The sequence below is a fragment of the Mixia osmundae genome (assembly GCF_000708205.1).
Source record: "Mixia osmundae IAM 14324 unplaced genomic scaffold scaffold_6, whole genome shotgun sequence".
Lineage (NCBI taxonomy): Eukaryota > Fungi > Basidiomycota > Mixiomycetes > Mixiales > Mixiaceae > Mixia > Mixia osmundae.
This window is the reverse complement of record NW_014575558.1, coordinates 871396-887064: the sequence shown is the minus strand read 5'-3', so window position 1 is coordinate 887064 and position 15669 is coordinate 871396. Positions and strand designations below refer to the sequence as shown.

Below are 15669 nucleotides of genomic sequence, written 5' to 3'. Positions count from 1 at the left end.
TGAGATGACGCGACCAAGCGCGAGTCAGATGGGCAAAGGCGACAACACGTGCAAGTACAGCACAACACGTTTCCACACAGGCTCAGCTTTCGTCCAACCGACGCTGCCTGAAGCGAGATACTCGAGCGGGTTTGCTATTCGTCACTTCTGTTGGGCGTATATCATGGGTTGTTGCTTCGAGGACGACATCTTTTGTTGCCAGGGGCGCGGGCTGAGCGGGTATGATTTGAGCCAGTGGCTGCACGGGCGACGCTGGTGAAGGAAGATCGAACTCCTGATTGCGACAGATGGCTTCCAGTCTCTGCCGAATCTCTTCTCTCTCTTGTGAAGTGTATCCATCATCATCTACCGCATCTGCATCTCTCTCGTTGGTCGGCAAAGTGCCTTTTCCACCCGGTGCGAGCGAGGGAATGATCATCCTGACTAGGTTGTGTCTGTTCTGCCTGAACCGTGATCGTCGGGGTTGATCGTCGGACTCTTCCTCATCGAATGAGGAAACAGGTAGGATAGAATCCTGCTTGGTACGCAGGTAGTGGTACCGGAAGGCTTGCTCCCTTGCAGCAACCTGTGCTCCCAATTCGGAATCAAACTCGGCGAAATCAGCCTCGTCCTCGTCTTCTTCTTCGTCCGAATCGAACAGATTGTCCTCTTCATCCGTCGAGGTGTCTTCCTGTGACGTGTCATCGTGGGAAGGAGCAATGTGTGAGAGCGGCAGCGGTGAGTGATGAGTGCGTGCAGGCTCCAGAGCGAGCCTCGGGTCGTCCGGTGACGATCGAGGCTCAAGAGGCTGCGCCGGTAGTGCTCGTTCTTCTTGGATTGGCGAAACACGATGAGGTCGATCAGCATTTGCCAGTCTGCGTCGCTTTTCTTTCTGTATCGCATATTCTTCACGTATCCTTTCTTCGGCTGTCTTGAACTTGTGAGTCGTCATATTTCCGACGGGCTTAGGCGTAGCGACAGCACGTCGCTTTGCTGCCTGAGCGGCATATTCCGCTCTCGCTCTCCTTTCGGCCGCGAGCGCAATCGAACTTCGTAGCTTTTCTGGCTCATCGTACTGCTCAACGAGCTGCATCTTCATCGGCCGTTCGACTACTTCTCCCAATCTGTACCCTCCTTTTGGGCCATTCGCGGGTAGACTGCCATGCTGTGGCTGTGGGGGCGTTGCAGGCAAGGGCGGCAGATCAAAGGAAACGCATTTGCGACGCGTGCTGCCCGACCCCGAGGAGGAGAGGGAAGCCGATCGACCGGATTTACCCCTTGCTTCGTCTGATGAGGAGCAGCCATCCCGTGAGAAGGAGGATGTCTTCTTGAGGACCGAGCAAGGCATGACAGCCTTTTGTTTGCCTTTGCCGGGATGTGATGATCGGGTCGGTGTCACGTGCGATCTGGCGGACATCCGCTTGCCGAATGTATGTTCCGACTGATGGCGCCTCACCTGCCCATACAGAGCACAGATCTCGGGTGTCGGCCAAGCAGACTCGACGAGGTGACAAAGCGGCAATCTCTGTCGTGTGACGCCGTTCTCCGCTTTGCTCCCACTCTGAACTGGCTGTGCATCCACCTCGTCGTGTAGCTTCTCGTGAATGTCAAAGACTGGTAATCCCTCCTCGTTGAGAAGCTGGAGGGGAGCCAGCGAAAGTGTCAATCGCACAGCACGGCAAGAGCGGCAAAAGAGCTCCGCTTACCTCGTCGCGCTCGTTGACAGACCATCCTTCCTGCAAGCCATACGTGTTTCTGAGAAGCTCCTCCGCAGATGTGATCTGCTTCCGTAGCGATGCTCTTTCGCCGGGAGTGAGCTCAGTGTTGCCGTGCAGGATCGACTTGAGCGTCGCTACTTGGCTTGTGGTCGATCTTCCTGCAGCCGGACTGGCCATATCGAAGCCAGATAGGATGTCGCCCATCAGCCGTGCGGGCCGGAGCGCAGAGGAGCCCATTCTGAGGCCGCCCTGCACGATTTGACAAGTGCCTGCAGGCGGCGAGTGAGGACGTGGCTTGCGATGAGCGTGAGAAACAGGGACGCGCGCCTTTGCCAACACTGCAAAACCAAAGCCGGCGGCAAATCGTTGGACGGGCTCGTCGCAGGCCGATGGGCGCGACAGCTGTATAGCAACCCCTCTTCAGAGATGGCGGCCTCGCGCGCTTTCCACAGGCCGACGAGCTCGCAACAAGAATCGCTTCCGGCTTCGATCTCGTACGCTCAACCGCCTTCAGTCCCTAATGGGTCGAATCAGGCCACGCCCAAGGGCAAGCTCGGTCAGGCTTCGACGCAGTATGCTCTCACAGAATCTGCACGGTGGAACCCGAGCGCTTCTTCCGCCTTGGCCAACGATTTCGAAGGGACGTACCTGTACGATGACCATGAAACCGGTCTGCCTGCAGGCGCATCCCATCACGGTCCCGCAAGAGTGGACGACGAGGAAGATGACTTTTATGGGGCAGACAGGACGAACTCCAGCTCTTCCTCCAGTCTCGGTCAGCCTGTCCTGCCACCGCCTGAAGCTGCCCGATTCGGCTCGACGGGCTTAGACAGGCGGTTCGATCATCTCGCGCTCGGCGTACCTGACCTACCGCCTTCCTCGTCTGCCTCTTCTGCGTCTACTTCCTCGCTCAGGGTCGACACGGATCCCAACACGCTCAGGCCTGATGGGACGCGAGCTCCTACAGCTGCAAGAGACTGGTTTGCCGGTCACTCAGGTCCCATACTGGGCGGATTCCAAGGCAATGGCGAGCTTTCCTCGAGCTTGTTCAATTCACCTGTTCTGGCATCCGGGCCCACCCTCGGCGGTACTCCACCTCCTGCGTCGCTAGCGGGAGGAGATTCATCATCCGCTTCGACGACCAGCTTACCTCGATCGACGGACAGCGCGCCCGTTCAGGAGAGCATGTCTGCTGCCAATGCTGCCGCAATGAGACAGTCCCATACCAGACTGTCTTCTTACGGCACTTATGGCGATCTCAATCCGCCAGAAGTCGATCCTTCGCGAAATAGCCTAGGCGCGTCAAGAGGTGGCTACCCGATTCAAGATTTGGACGACGAGGATGATTTCTATGGCCTTCCTCCTGCACAGCCAATCCAACAAGCTCCACCAGCGCTGCCGAAATCAGCAAGACAGAATGTCGCAAAGAAAGGCAAAGCTCCAGAGGTTGAGCCCATCGTGACGAATGGCAAAGCTGCACAGCCCAATCAACTCAAGAAGACGCCGGGCATGCAGAACGTTGCGGATCGCAACAGTTCGTCTACTGTTGGAAGCCAGAAGGAGGCATCGAGGAGGGGAGATTCGCCCGTCTCTTCCTCTTCTGCCAATTCAACTCGTCAGTCTATGCAACCCCATCGCAAACCAATGTCGACAGGCAGCAGAGCTCCTTCGATCTACGACAGTCAACCTCACTCCACCGGGCCTTTGCTCGATCACTCACATCTCAGACCGGGAGCAAAAGTCTCCTTGCTCACTCATACGAAAACGCTGGAACTCTACCGCGCCAATGCACAAAAGACAAACGATCCAGAACTCACATTCGAGCTTGCTGTCTTCATGCTGGACGTAGCGAGAGAAGCCAACGGGACAGATCCTACCTCTCCAGCCGGTCCACCTTCGAAGAAGCTTACAGAAGAGAAAGCAAAGAGAGAAGCACTACTCACAGAAGCACTGACGCTCCTGAAGAAAGTCGCAGATCGAGGTCATGTGCCCGCTCAGGCTTTCTTGGCCGATTGCTACACCCAGGGAATTGGCACAAAGGGAAAACAAGATTACGACAAGGCTTTCCCACTGTTTATACTGGCAGGCAAACACGGTAATGCCGAGGCGTGCTTTCGTACGGCTCAGCTGTGCGAAAACGGATGGGGATGCCGCAAGGAGCAGAGCAAAGCTGTATCGTGGTATAGGTGCGACGTGCGGTCTTTTTTTAACAGTCATTTGCTGAGATGGAGTGCACGTTCGCGTAGGAAAGCAGCGGCACTTTCCCATCCTGCAGCGATGTATCGTCTTGCACTGGCAGAGCTCAATGGCGAGCTCGGTCTCAACAGGAGGGCGAAAGAAGGCGTCAAATGGCTCAAGCGATGTGTCGAACTCGCAGAAGCCGAACCCGATCTGCCTACCATTCAGGCCATGCACGATCTTGCGCTCTTGCACGAAAGAGGAATCGAAAACGTCGTCTTTATCGATCACGAATACGCCGCCGAGCTGTTAGCAAAGGCTTCAGAGTTGGGCTGGCAGCCTTCTGCTTACAAGCTCGGCGAATGCTACGAATATGGACGGATGTCATGCCCCAAAGACCCAGCGCTATCTATACACTACTACAGTAAGCCTCTAGCTCTTTCTATTGTTGCAGTCTGACGACGGCCGAACAGACATTGCTGCTCAAAAGGGTCATCGAGAGGCTTGCTTCGCTCTGACGGCGTGGTATCTCGTCGGATCGCCAGGAGTCTTACCTCAGTCGGATACAGAAGCGTTCCTGTGGGCAAAGCGTGCTGCCGATCAAGGCCTTTCAAAGGCCATGTACGCTCTTGGCTACTTCTGGGAGGTCAGCATTTCATTGTGCTACAAGATCGATCGGCGTTGATGATCGGAACAGGTTGGAATCGGTACACCTCACTCGCTGAGAGAAGCAGTAGCCTGGTATCGGCGGGCAGCAGATGCGGGCGATCGACGAGCGACCACTCGACTTCGCTCGCTTGGCTCAGAACGCACAGGTCTGGCAACTGCAGCAGCTCTCGGACCCGGACCGCCTTCTGCCGCAGCACGACGAGGTCAAGCGATCGCGGTCGACAATCACTACTCACGCGGAACGCTCAACGAAGCACCCTCGACGATTTCAGATATGCGTCAGGGGAGCGCATCAAACGGTCCTCCCCGACCTATCGGCGGGAATGGGACGAGTTACGCCAAGCGAGGTGCGCCGAGCGATGGACCCAGCAGGAGAGAGAAGACGGTAGAACGCGAGCTCGCTCAAAGACGAGGCAAGAACGGACCTGACGAGAACTGTATCATCTCTTAGCATACCCTGACCTAGCATAACCTGTACGCATATTGGACCTCATCGAGTCTGTCTGTCTGCCTGCCTGCCTGCCTGCCTGCTCATCCTGTACAAGTCTTGAGCTTGAAGCGTGCAGGGGCCTATCCGCTATCTGGCTCGAGCTTGGGACGCGACTGGCACACGAGCGAGCAATCCCCGGATAGGAGATGAGCACGAGCCATAAGCGCCTGTCGAGTATCACCAAGCATCTCAAGGTTGAGCCGGACACGACCAGCATGGCCCATCATGGTGCGCCAGACTGATCACGTCGATGGCAGCATGAGCTCGATCTGACTCGGCTATCGATGCTTCACAGATATGGACGTCTTCAAGGAGGTCTCACAAGCTCCGCCAGACAGGTTTGTCCTCGCTCATGAGTTGCTATCGATCGTCTGCTCATGCTCAGCTTGACAGCATCTTCCAGCTGACGGCAGCGTACAAGGCCGACAAGCACGACAAGAAGATCAACTTGGGCGTGGGAGCTTACCGCGACGAGAACGGCAAGCCATGGGTCCTTCCCGTCGTCTTGAAGGTATGTAGCTCACTGGTCAGCTTGATCCTCAAGTCTGCTGACGAGTGCGCCATGTCAGGCAAAGCGAGTCATTGCGTCCGACGAATCGCTCGATCACGAGTATCTGCCCATCACCGGCTTGCCCGCATTCACATCCGCTTCGGCTAAGCTCATCTTTGGCAAAGACAGCCCTGCACTCGCGCAGAACAGGTGTGCTGCCTCCATCGCAAACGCGTCACGTGAGTCTGAGCTGGCGGTAATGCTACAGGGTGGCAGCTGTGCAGACGATATCCGGCACAGGCGCGAACCATCTCGCCGCGCTCTTTCTCGCCAATTTCTTCGGTCCATGGAAGGGTAAATCCGAAAAGGTCATCTATATCTCAAATCCGACCTGGGGTGGGGCATAGCCGTTCAGCTTGGCTTCGTTGGCTGATGTGGCTCGTTGCCCACAGCCAACCACAAAGCGATCATGACCAACGTCGGCCTGAAGCCCGTCGACTACAAGTACTATGATCCCAAGACAATCGGCCTCGACTTTTCCGGCTTCCTCGCAGATCTCACAAGCGCGCCCGAGGCTTCTGTCTTCCTTCTTCATGCATGCGCCCATAACCCAACAGGTGTCGATCCAACCAGAGATCAGTGGAGACAGATAGCAGAGACCTTCAAACAGAAGAAACACTATGCTTTCTTCGACTGCGCTTACCAGGGATTCGCATCGGGCGATCTCGACAACGATGCCTGGGCAGTTCGGCATTTTGTCGAGCAAAAGGTCCCGCTGCTCGTCTGCCAATCTTATGCCAAGAATGCAGGGTGCGTACAGTCCGATAGCGGCTTGCTACCTCTGACTCAATGCTGGTTCTAGACTGTACGGCGAACGAATTGGGTGTCTGTGCTTCGTTGGCGAGACAGAAGACGAAACTAAGCGCATTTCGAGTCAACTCAGCGTCCTGCAGCGGTCAGAGATCTCCAACCCGCCGACCTTCGGCGCTCGCGTAGTCTCGCTCATTCTGAACGATGCCAAGCTGTTCGAGGAATGGAAGCAGGATATCAGTACGATGGCGAGCCGGATCATCGAAACAAGGAGCAAGCTCGTCGATCTACTGGAGAACAAGTACAAGACGCCGGGATCTTGGAAGCATGTCACTACTCAGATCGGCATGTTTTCTTTTACTGGCCTCAAACGTAAGATCCACCTGGATCCGCTTGCCCGATGCTGACAAAACTGGAGCCTTGCAGCGGAGCAATGCAAAGCGCTCGTGGAAAACGGACACATCTACCTGACAGGCAATGGCAGGATCAGGTAAGCTGCTCTCCATCTCGCCCCTTTGACGCTCATGTAGGGCTGGCAGTCTTGCGGGACTGAACCCGAGCAACATCGAGTATTTCGCCGAGTCACTAGACAAAGCGGTCCGCGGTCAGCTCTAGTCTTGTACCCCATCACTTCATGGCCATCTGTCTTGCGTCTGCTTGCTGCAATTACATACAAAGTCTACCTGGCGAACCTCACTTGAATTGAGCCATCTCGTCTATTGCCTTCCGAAGCAAGTTCATCTCGGACTGCATGTCTTGCTTCTTCGCAGCATTGCGCTCCCTCACTTGTTCTGGCGTCTTCGTATCATAGCCTGGCGCTTGCATGACCTTGTCGAGTGTACCCGAGCTGATCTTGAGCAAATCGATCTTCTTCGTCAGTTTCACAATCTCCGCGTCAACATCAACGAAACCCTGCAACGGATGTAAGAGCAGCTTATACGACATTCAGTGGCATCAGACTTGCCTTGACGAGGACATGAGCGGAAACAGTGTCCGTGACAGCGCCCGAATTGCATCCCTCGGGCAGCTCAGCAGCCGATGCGAGAACTTTGAGCGAAGTACAGCCCTTGATGAGCGAGGTCATGATGTTCGCCTGGCCGCTGATCTCGTCGTGTAGCCGACCAGCGGGTATCACAACGAAAGCTGTGCATCGCAGGCAAACAGTCAGTCGGGATCGATTGATGAGACGCAACGACGCACCATTGATATTAGTGGCGATACCTGCACTGCCCGCCAAGGAGCGTACGTTGTCGATGCACGACTTGACCGTCTCAAAGTCTGCCACCGCACTGGGTGCAGACATGGTCGCGATCGTGTCCTATAGCATCTCGCACATCTCAGTCAATATCAAGCAGATTATGACCAAGATACGCACAGCAGTTGGGAAAGCGGCGATGCAGATCGAAGGTGTAGCATCATTAGGACGTCGTGGAAGTCGCTGCCAGAGCTCTTCGGTGACGTATGGCATGAAAGGATGTAGCAATCTGAAGCCAAGATCGAGGCAAGTGTAAAGCGTATTCTGAGCTGATAGCCGCTGTTCAGCGGTTGCGCTGTCGTCCATCATTGGCTTCATCGCCTCCTGTCCTCATGCTCGCGTCAGCTACTTCCCCGGCGTATGGCACCAATGCGCTGACAATGTAGACTGCGCAGAGCTCGTCCCACCAGAAGTGATAGATCGCACGCGTGGCAGACATGAAGTCGCGATCTGTCAGCTCGCGATTGACTTCGGTCGCAGCATGTAGCAGTCTGTCAAGGATGTAACGTTCTGCTAGACTCTCTTTGCCAGTCGGATTGGGCGTAGCAGCAGGCGCGAAGTCACCATCGAGCTTGAGCATAGCAAATCGAGTGGCGTTCCATAGCTTGTTGGCAAAGAATCTGAATCCTTCTACTTTGCTTATCTCCAAATTGATATCTCGTCCAGAGCCGGTGTAGTTGCACAAAGCGAATCGCAGAGCGTCCGTGCCGCACTGGGGAATACCTTTGGGGAAGTCCTTCTTCTGTCCATCCTTTGCCATGGCGAGCTCTTTCGGATCCGCAATATTGCCCTCGAGTAACCGCTGATGAAGTCCTTCCAGCGTAATGGACTCGATGACGTCCACCGGATCGATGACGTTGCCTTTGGATTTCGACATCTTGCGGCCATGAGCATCTCTGATCATGGCATGACAGAACACTTCGCGGAAAGGCATCTGGCCTGTCAGCTTGAGACCGAGCAAGACCATCCTTGCTACCCAGAAGAAGAGGATGTCCCATCCAGTCTCGAGTACCGTCGAAGGATAGAAGCGTTCCATATCAGCAGTCTGTCACCTCCAGTCAAACCACAGACAGAGAAACGGACAAGCGCCAACTTGCCTTGTCCGGCCATCCCATGATGGCAAATGGCCAAAGACCAGACGAGAACCAAGTATCGAGTACGTCTTCGTCTTGTCTGAGCGTGTACCTCTGACCGTTGAACTTCTCAGCTGCTCGCTCTTGTGCCTCTTCTAAATTCCTGCCCGCAACCCAATGCGACCCATCTGCCGAATCTTGATCCTTGCCTTCAATATCGACAAAGTAGGCAGGAGCGCGGTGGCCCCACCAAAGCTGTCTGGAAATGCACCAATCGTCCAGCTTTTCAAGCCAAGTGTACCATTCGCCTTCGGACGTCTTGGGCGTAATCTTCAATTCGCCTGCACGCGTTCTCTACTCGAGTGAACACTGAAATCAGCCTAGGCCAATTTCAGACGTTGCAAACCCGACCTTGATGGCTTCTTGAGCCATAGCTTTGCAGGACACCCACCACTGTGGCTTGAGGAGGGGTTCGATGATATCGCCCGATTTGCTACAGATGGGTACGACCATAGGGTTATCTTTCATGCCAACGTAGAGTCCCTTCTCTTTCAACGCATCGATGACTTTACGTCGTGCTGTGAAGCGGGGTATGCCGGCCCAGTCAGGTCCGCAAGAAGCGTTGAGCTTGCCATCCTCCGTGAAGATATTGATCATCTCTAGCTTGTTCCGTTCAGCCGTTCTGAAATCGTTCTCGTCGTGCGCCGGAGTGATCTTGACCGCTCCCGTGCCAAATGACATGTCCGCAGATTCGGCATCGCATACGATGGGTAGTTGGCGATCGAGGAAAGGATGTTGTAGAAATTTGCCATGGAGATGAGTATAGCGTTTGTCGTCTGGATGGATGGCTACCGCAGTATCTCCAAACAATGTTTCCGGACGAGTTGTAGCGACGATGATGCGTTGAGTGGAATCTCCCACGAGTGGGTAGGCAAATTCGGTGAGGACGCCGAACTCGATACGCTCTTCTTTGGGATAGCCGACGATGTTGAGCAATGTACGACCTTTGATCTCTTTCTTGTCTACTTCTTCATTGGAAAGCGTAGTATTGAGGTAGGTGCACCAGTTGACAAGTCTGTTCGCGCGGTAGATGATGCCTTGATCGTAAAGCTGCACCCAGGCTTCTGCTACTGCTTTCGATCGCTGGGGATCCATGGTGAAAGCAGTGCGATCCCAGTCGTACGAAGCGCCAAGTCTGTCCAACTGCGATGTGATCCTGGCTTGGTAGTCTTCTTTCCATGCCCAGACTTTCTCGATGAAGGCATCTCGACCGAGATCATGACGAGATTGGGGCGGATCGAGTCGTCTCAGTCGAGATTCGACGACAGATTGGGTAGAGATGCCTGCATGATCGAAGCCCGGATTGAACAGAACTGTCTTACCCAGCATTCTGTTCCTGCACGATGGGGGCGATCAGTCGCTGAAAACAGCTGGGGTAAGCAGACTGACCATCTTATGAGCGCGTCTTGGATGGCGATAGTGAGTGCGTGGCCGATATGGAGACTGCCGGTCACGTTGGGCGGTGGAGCAGGAATGATGAAGACACCTTCCGGCTTGATCTCCCCTTGGGCAGTGAGGGCGGGTTTGAAGAATCCCGAAGCCTGCCACCAATCGTTCCAGGCAGCTTCAACGGCCGGTGGATTGTATCCGCTCGCCATCTCCCCACTCAAATCCTTCTTCTCCCCCTTCTTGGTCTTGTTCACAAACTTTTGCTCTTCTACCGCTGCCGCTTTCTCTTTCTTGGGTTTGCTAGCAGAAGAAGTAGGTGCAGCTGCTTTCGCTTTCGCTTTCGCTTCCTTTGCAGCCTGGCCTGCCATTCGTTTCTGTTCCTTCTTGATCTGCTGCTTGCTCAAGGGTTGACCGTCTGGTCCGAGCATAGCAGGCTCTGCGGGGCTTGAAGGAGCAGCATGGTTGCCATTGAGTGCCAATCCGGCAGTCTGACTGGCATTAGCCATGGTCGCTCGATGAAGATCCGCTCGAAAGAGTGTATGAGGCAAAGATGAAGAGAGAGAGCAGCTGATCCGTCGTGTGCCAGCTCTGAGCATGCACTGTCGTCCGCTGAGAGTCGTCGACAAGCACACCTTTGACTCGACCGAGCTGTTCAACTTTTTCTCTCGCGACGAGACGATCTCAAAGCCTAGCGGGTCACCAAGAATGCCAGCTCTGACGCTCACCGGGCTGGTCACAAAAGCCAAGCTCATGCGGCAGACCTGCACCGTCACCGTCACTACACTCGGCAGACATACGCTCGTCAGAAAGGTCGCTTCCTAGGAGAGCTAGCACGAACAAAGCTGACTCTCGGAGACTGCAATAGCCTCTCAACAGGACGAAGAACTATCTTGTGCACGATGAAAGGGAGATAGCAAAAGTAGGCGATCGGGTGAACATCCTGCACTCGAGCAGGAAGCTATCTGCACGAAAGAGGTTCATCTTGCAAGACATATTATCCGACTCGGCGCCTGCAGCAGGGCCAAAGACGACGTTGCTCGAGCCTTCCGCGCCTTCGGCTTCGCGTCAGACCAAACTGATTCATTCGGCTTCGAAGGAAGCCCAAGTACAAGCTCAATCGACGACGACAAGGTGACAGAGAGAGACCTGGATGTTGTAACGTGATGTATTCGTGCGATGTAGTGTACAAAGGATCACCTCTCGGGCGGTCTGTCTAGTGAGCTGCGCCAATCTCGAGCTTTGCCGTCTTCTTCACATGCGAGTCGTCGAGTGTCTGGATGGGCCGGTACAGCGGATCCCACTGCCACTTTCTCACCTGTGCATCGACTTTGTCAGCAAGATCGCAGAGCTTCACCGGACCAGTCACTGACTTCTTCCTCTGTCCAATCACGATCATCGTCTTTGACCGAGTCCTGTACGACGCCTTCCTTCCTCGCTTGAGCAGCGACAGCCTGTGCGACTTTCACACTACACCCACTCGCGTCAGCTATGCAAAAGAACATCGTAGAAGGTAAAACTCGCCTGATATGTCTGACGAATCCTATATCTGGCAGCAGAGCCGCGTCGGGATCGTGCAGAGCAGGCGAGAGCTTCGCGATGGCATCAATGGCAGCAACGAGCATGCCAGGGGTGACCTTTGTCGCCTTGCTGATCACGACGCCCAGACCGAGACCGGGGAAGATTTCGGCATTGTTGCATTGCGATACTTCGTACAGTCGACCGTTTGGCATCTTGGCAGGCTCGAAGGGCGATCCGGTAGCGATGAGCGATAGACCGTCTGTCCAATCTGTGATATCTTGAGGTGTGGCTTCGACGAGTGTGGTGGGATTGGACAGAGGGAAGATGATGGGTCGTTCGACATGCTTGTGCATTTCCCTGATGACTTCTTCTGTAAAGGCTCCTTTGTGGGTCGAGCATCCGATCAGAACGGTCGGTTTGACTTGCTGGACTACTTCGAGCAGTCCGGGACCAGATTGCTCATCGCCCTTTGCACCGGATCGCGAAGGCCAAGCAGCGACATCGGCTACTTTGCGTGCGTAGCGCTTTTGACCAGATCGAAGGGAGTCAAAGTTCTCGAGGAGGAGGCCTTGGCGATCTAGACACCAGAACTTCGAGGTCGCCTCTTCCTCTGTCAGTCCTTCTTTCTCCACGAGCGACGACAGGATCCCTTCGGCGATACCGATGCCCGCGCCTGCTTGCCTGTCAGCCTATGGCTTGTGTAGAGAGCACGAGACGCACTGCCCGAGCCATAGATGACGAAGCGCTGATCGGATAGCTTTGTCTTTGTGACAAAGATAGCAGCCGTCAAAGCTGCAGAAGCAATGCACGATGTCCCTTGAAAGTCATCATTACTATCAAGCCATGTCAGCTCGATCGCCATGGCAGATATGTCAGCACTCACAAAACAGATTGTTTGGGTTGATACTTCTCGAGTAACCTGAGCGCGTTGGAAACGCCGAAATCTTCGAAATGGAGGAGAGCGTTGGGGTACATCTTGGCTATCGAGCCGCAGAACTTGTCCACAAAGCGATCGTACTCTTCTCCAGTCAGTCGCTTATTCTTCCAGCCGAGGTAGAGTGGATCGTCTAAAAGATCTTGTCGATTCGTCCCGACATCGAGCATGACAGGTAGAATCCGAGCAGGGTTAAGACCTCCTGCTAGTGAGTACAACTGGGCTTTGGCAATCGAGATGGCAATACCGCCTGCGCCTTGATCTCCGATGCCCAAGATAGCCTCACCATCGGTGACAACGACGATATCGATATCGTCTGCATCGCCAAACTGTGCGAGAATGCCTTCCATGTCGTCCATATCAGGATAAGCGAGGAAGCAGCCAACAGGCCGTCTAAAGAGATGCGAGTACCGCTGAATGGCTTCGCCTGCGGTGGGAGTATAGATGATGGGCATGAGTTTCTTCAGGTGACGTAGTACAAAGTTGTAGAAGAGCGTCTGATTTTGGTCTTTGAGCGAGGCCAGGAAAGCATACTGGTCCACTGGGTTCTTGTTGCCTTCGAGCTGAGCTTGTACGCGAGCACATTGCTGATCTAGCGTGTGCACCTCGTACGGCAGTAAACCCTCAAGCTGGAGCGCTTTACGTTCTTCTCTTGGGAAGGCAGCTCCCTTGTTCCTGCTCGACGGCCATCAGGGAGCGACTATCGCGCAATACTCAAAGACGGACAAGATAGATGAATTGAGCACGGCCAGACCGCGTAGATGCGTTTTGAGCGGTTCCTCATTCTTCACGTGCTCGATGTGCTACGCAAGCCAAGCATCAGCGCCTGTTGTCAAAGGGACATAGCGGATGACGAACTCGCACGTTGTCGCGGCTTGCGCGAGAGCTGATAGAGAAAGATCTCGACATGGCCGGTACTCGCGCGCTACGATACCCTGCCACAGCCCGCGGACGGCAAGATCGCATTGCCAGCGCAGCAGCTGACGCTACCTTGAGATGTATGTGAGCGCTGATGACGGAGATTGCGGCAAGCTAATGAGGTGCGGAGTAAGGGAGACCGTCAAAAGTAGTTCCAACGAGGCGAGGCGTCGACGGCCGAGAGTCTCTTGTCAGCGGAGTGACACAGCAGCCAATCCGGTTTCGAGTGACGACGTGACACTCGTCAGACCGTACAGAGGATCGCATTGGTCCAGCTGCACTTGTTGGGCGCGTCGACAGGTCAGCACAAAGGCGAGCTGCAGTCGCCCAACGTTGGCCAGTCAACAAGCCTTTGCCGAGGACTTGGACGCCCGTCGCCAAAGCAGCACACTCCTTCATCGGCTCACCGTCCGACAACACCTGCTACCCCTCTTGCTGAGTCCGGCGTGTCGACTTTGCTATTGCGTAGAAGCGAGGACAGCGCACGGGCATTAGATCTCAGAGAACATCAGCTGCTTGTGTCTCGGCTGGACACCTCAGGGCGACCCTCCTGAGTGACATTCGACAGGATGGCACGAGACAGATTACAGGCTATGCGCGTACGTTCCGACCGCTTCATGTTTGCAGCGAGTATGAGGATGATCCGGATGATACAGCAAGGTCAAGGCGGAGGATATGGCCAGCCTGCTGCTCCTCCTTCTCAGGCGACCTACAACGCCCCGCAGCAGTCATACCCCTCTCAGCAACCATACTATCAGCAGCAGCAACAACAGCCACAACAGCCTCAGTCAGTCCTTTGCACCTCATCCATTTGAAATTGGCTGAGGCCGTTGCGTGAACGAACAGACAAGCCTATGGAGGTGCAGCTGGAGGCTATGACCGACGTCAACAGGATCAGTACGATCAGCCGCCGCCTGTACAACCAACAGGGCGACAGAACGGTGCCTCGCACGAAGCCTACGAGATGGGTCACGTCAATGGCTCTCAACCAACCATGCGTACGTCATTCTTTTTCAGCCTTTCCTGTGCAATGCTGAAGCGCTGCTGTCACAGAGGGATTCTTTGATGAGGTTTTCACACTGAGAGAAGCGCTAGAGAAGCAACTATCAGCCAATATCAGCGAGATCGATACGCTGCACTCACGTATACTCAACGCGACAGATGATAATGCTTCGGCACAAGCTCACGCTCAGCTGCAAGACGTCTCTCGTCAGACCACTTCCCTCACTAATAACATCAAAGTTCGCATTCAGCGCCTGAATGACGAGACAAATAGGATGCCGCCAGGCGGGGATCAGAATACTCGTCGTACCCAGATCGGTGCTCTCAAGAAAAAGTGCAATCTCTCGACAACTCTGCATTTCATGACGCTGATGCGAGTCTAGGTTCACGGACGCGATCGTGCGATATCAGCAGGTCGAAAAGACTGCGAGGGATAAGAACAGGCAAAAAGCAGAACGCCAATTCAGAATCGGCAAGTCGCTCTGAGCGCATCAGTCTCGAGGCTAATGCGCCTGCCGCGTGAATTGCAGTAAAGCCAGATGCGACCCAGGAGGAAGTCAATGCTGCTCTCTCGGACCCTTCCGCCCAATCGCAAATCTTCTCGCAAGCCGTGCGTCTTCCGGCCCTAGAATCCTCTGTCAGGCTCAAAACTTGCTAATGCGTAGTTGGTCAATTCGAATCGATATGGTGACGCCCGAGCAGCCTACAAAGAGACGCAAACGCGCAATGAAGATATCAAGCAGATTGAGCGGACAATCGGCGAACTCGCTCAGCTCTTCAACGAGGTGCGCCAGCCTAGCTTGCGGTGACATTCGGATCTGACTGTGATTTGACACCCGCAGATGGCGATGATGATTGAGCAACAGGACGAGCAAGTCAAGGCTGTCGAAGTTCAGGCTGCAGGCGTCGAGACGGACATGCAAAATGCGTTCGTCCTTGACCTTCGAGCTGCGTTGCGCAAAGCTGATCAGAGACATCGCCAACAGAGGTCAGCAAATCCACAAAGGCAAGCTATCTGCCATAGCGGCGCGGAAGAAGCGATGGATCTGCTTCATCATCCTCCTCATCATCTTGTCAGTCTTGCTTGGTCTTAGCTCACACGAACTGACATTCGCAACGAACCGACAGGATCATCGTGGCTATTGTTCTGGCGGTACATTTCACCCGTTAGCGACCTTCTCACTTG

General features: G+C 54.7%; 8 protein-coding genes across 8 annotated transcripts; 5 read left to right on the top strand and 3 right to left on the bottom strand.

Moving 5' to 3' along the window:
* Positions 1-82: 82 nt before the first annotated feature.
* Positions 83-1934, bottom strand: L969DRAFT_95210 (uncharacterized protein; the record flags this gene model as incomplete). Its single annotated transcript, XM_014712140.1, has 2 exons — positions 83-1618; positions 1686-1934. 2 exons carry the CDS (start codon positions 1932-1934, stop codon positions 83-85), a joined length of 1785 nt encoding a protein of 594 aa, XP_014567626.1.
* Positions 1935-2048: 114 nt separating this feature from the next.
* On the top strand, positions 2049-5141 carry L969DRAFT_75972 (uncharacterized protein). The gene is made up of 4 exons (XM_014712139.1): positions 2049-3883; positions 3944-4299; positions 4349-4521; positions 4573-5141. The coding sequence occupies exons 1-4, from the start codon at positions 2124-2126 to the stop codon at positions 4993-4995; spliced, it is 2712 nt and encodes a 903-aa protein (XP_014567625.1). The 5' UTR covers positions 2049-2123; the 3' UTR covers positions 4996-5141.
* Positions 5142-5180: 39 nt separating this feature from the next.
* Positions 5181-6949, top strand: L969DRAFT_18133 (uncharacterized protein; the record flags this gene model as incomplete). Its single annotated transcript, XM_014711706.1, has 9 exons — positions 5181-5262; positions 5330-5372; positions 5428-5545; positions 5604-5734; positions 5793-5920; positions 5977-6334; positions 6387-6706; positions 6761-6824; positions 6874-6949. The coding sequence occupies 9 exons, from the start codon at positions 5181-5183 to the stop codon at positions 6947-6949; spliced, it is 1320 nt and encodes a 439-aa protein (XP_014567192.1).
* Positions 6950-7160: 211 nt separating this feature from the next.
* L969DRAFT_88477 (uncharacterized protein) lies at positions 7161-10760 on the bottom strand. The gene is made up of 7 exons (XM_014712138.1): positions 10112-10760; positions 9074-10058; positions 8687-9016; positions 7969-8634; positions 7710-7913; positions 7535-7652; positions 7161-7477 (listed from the first exon to the last, which is right to left on the bottom strand). Exons 1-7 carry the CDS (start codon positions 10615-10617, stop codon positions 7269-7271), a joined length of 3018 nt encoding a protein of 1005 aa, XP_014567624.1. The 5' UTR covers positions 10618-10760; the 3' UTR covers positions 7161-7268.
* A 56-nt stretch (positions 10761-10816) lies between these two features.
* Positions 10817-11246, top strand: L969DRAFT_104023 (uncharacterized protein; the record flags this gene model as incomplete). The annotated part of the gene is made up of 2 exons (XM_014712137.1): positions 10817-10921; positions 10977-11246. 2 exons carry the CDS (start codon positions 10817-10819, stop codon positions 11244-11246), a joined length of 375 nt encoding a protein of 124 aa, XP_014567623.1.
* On the bottom strand, positions 11094-13472 carry L969DRAFT_625470 (uncharacterized protein; the record flags this gene model as incomplete). The annotated part of the gene is made up of 7 exons (XM_014712136.1): positions 11094-11426; positions 11482-11578; positions 11633-12302; positions 12350-12462; positions 12513-13238; positions 13290-13366; positions 13422-13472. 7 exons carry the CDS (start codon positions 13470-13472, stop codon positions 11325-11327), a joined length of 1836 nt encoding a protein of 611 aa, XP_014567622.1. The 3' UTR covers positions 11094-11324.
* A 257-nt stretch (positions 13473-13729) lies between these two features.
* Positions 13730-14035, top strand: L969DRAFT_75960 (uncharacterized protein; the record flags this gene model as incomplete). The annotated part of the gene is made up of 1 exon (XM_014712135.1): positions 13730-14035. A coding segment is annotated over one exon (306 nt), but the record flags the coding sequence as incomplete, so codon positions are not given.
* A 15-nt stretch (positions 14036-14050) lies between these two features.
* On the top strand, positions 14051-15654 carry L969DRAFT_18129 (uncharacterized protein; the record flags this gene model as incomplete). The annotated part of the gene is made up of 8 exons (XM_014711705.1): positions 14051-14268; positions 14328-14479; positions 14535-14801; positions 15014-15093; positions 15149-15268; positions 15326-15411; positions 15470-15556; positions 15612-15654. The coding sequence occupies 8 exons, from the start codon at positions 14051-14053 to the stop codon at positions 15652-15654; spliced, it is 1053 nt and encodes a 350-aa protein (XP_014567191.1).
* Between the last annotated feature and the right edge of the window lie 15 nt (positions 15655-15669).

Excerpts from the sequence above, each read along its gene's own strand:
- L969DRAFT_75972 (XM_014712139.1), top strand. The coding sequence starts at position 2,124 with ATGGCGGCCTCGCGCGCTTTCCACAGGCCGACGAGCTCGCAACAAGAA. Across the intron at positions 3,884-3,943 it reads AAAGCTGTATCGTGGTATAG|GAAAGCAGCGGCACTTTCCC; the intron begins GTGCGACGTGCG and ends ACGTTCGCGTAG. Across the intron at positions 4,522-4,572 it reads CTCTTGGCTACTTCTGGGAG|GTTGGAATCGGTACACCTCA; the intron begins GTCAGCATTTCA and ends TGATCGGAACAG.
- L969DRAFT_88477 (XM_014712138.1), bottom strand. The coding sequence starts at position 10,617 with ATGGCTAATGCCAGTCAGACTGCCGGATTGGCACTCAATGGCAACCAT. Across the intron at positions 9,017-9,073 it reads TGGCTCAAGAAGCCATCAAG|AGAACGCGTGCAGGCGAATT; the intron begins GTCGGGTTTGCA and ends TCACTCGAGTAG. Across the intron at positions 7,914-7,968 it reads AGCTCTGCGCAGTCTACATT|GAGGCGATGAAGCCAATGAT; the intron begins GTCAGCGCATTG and ends GCATGAGGACAG.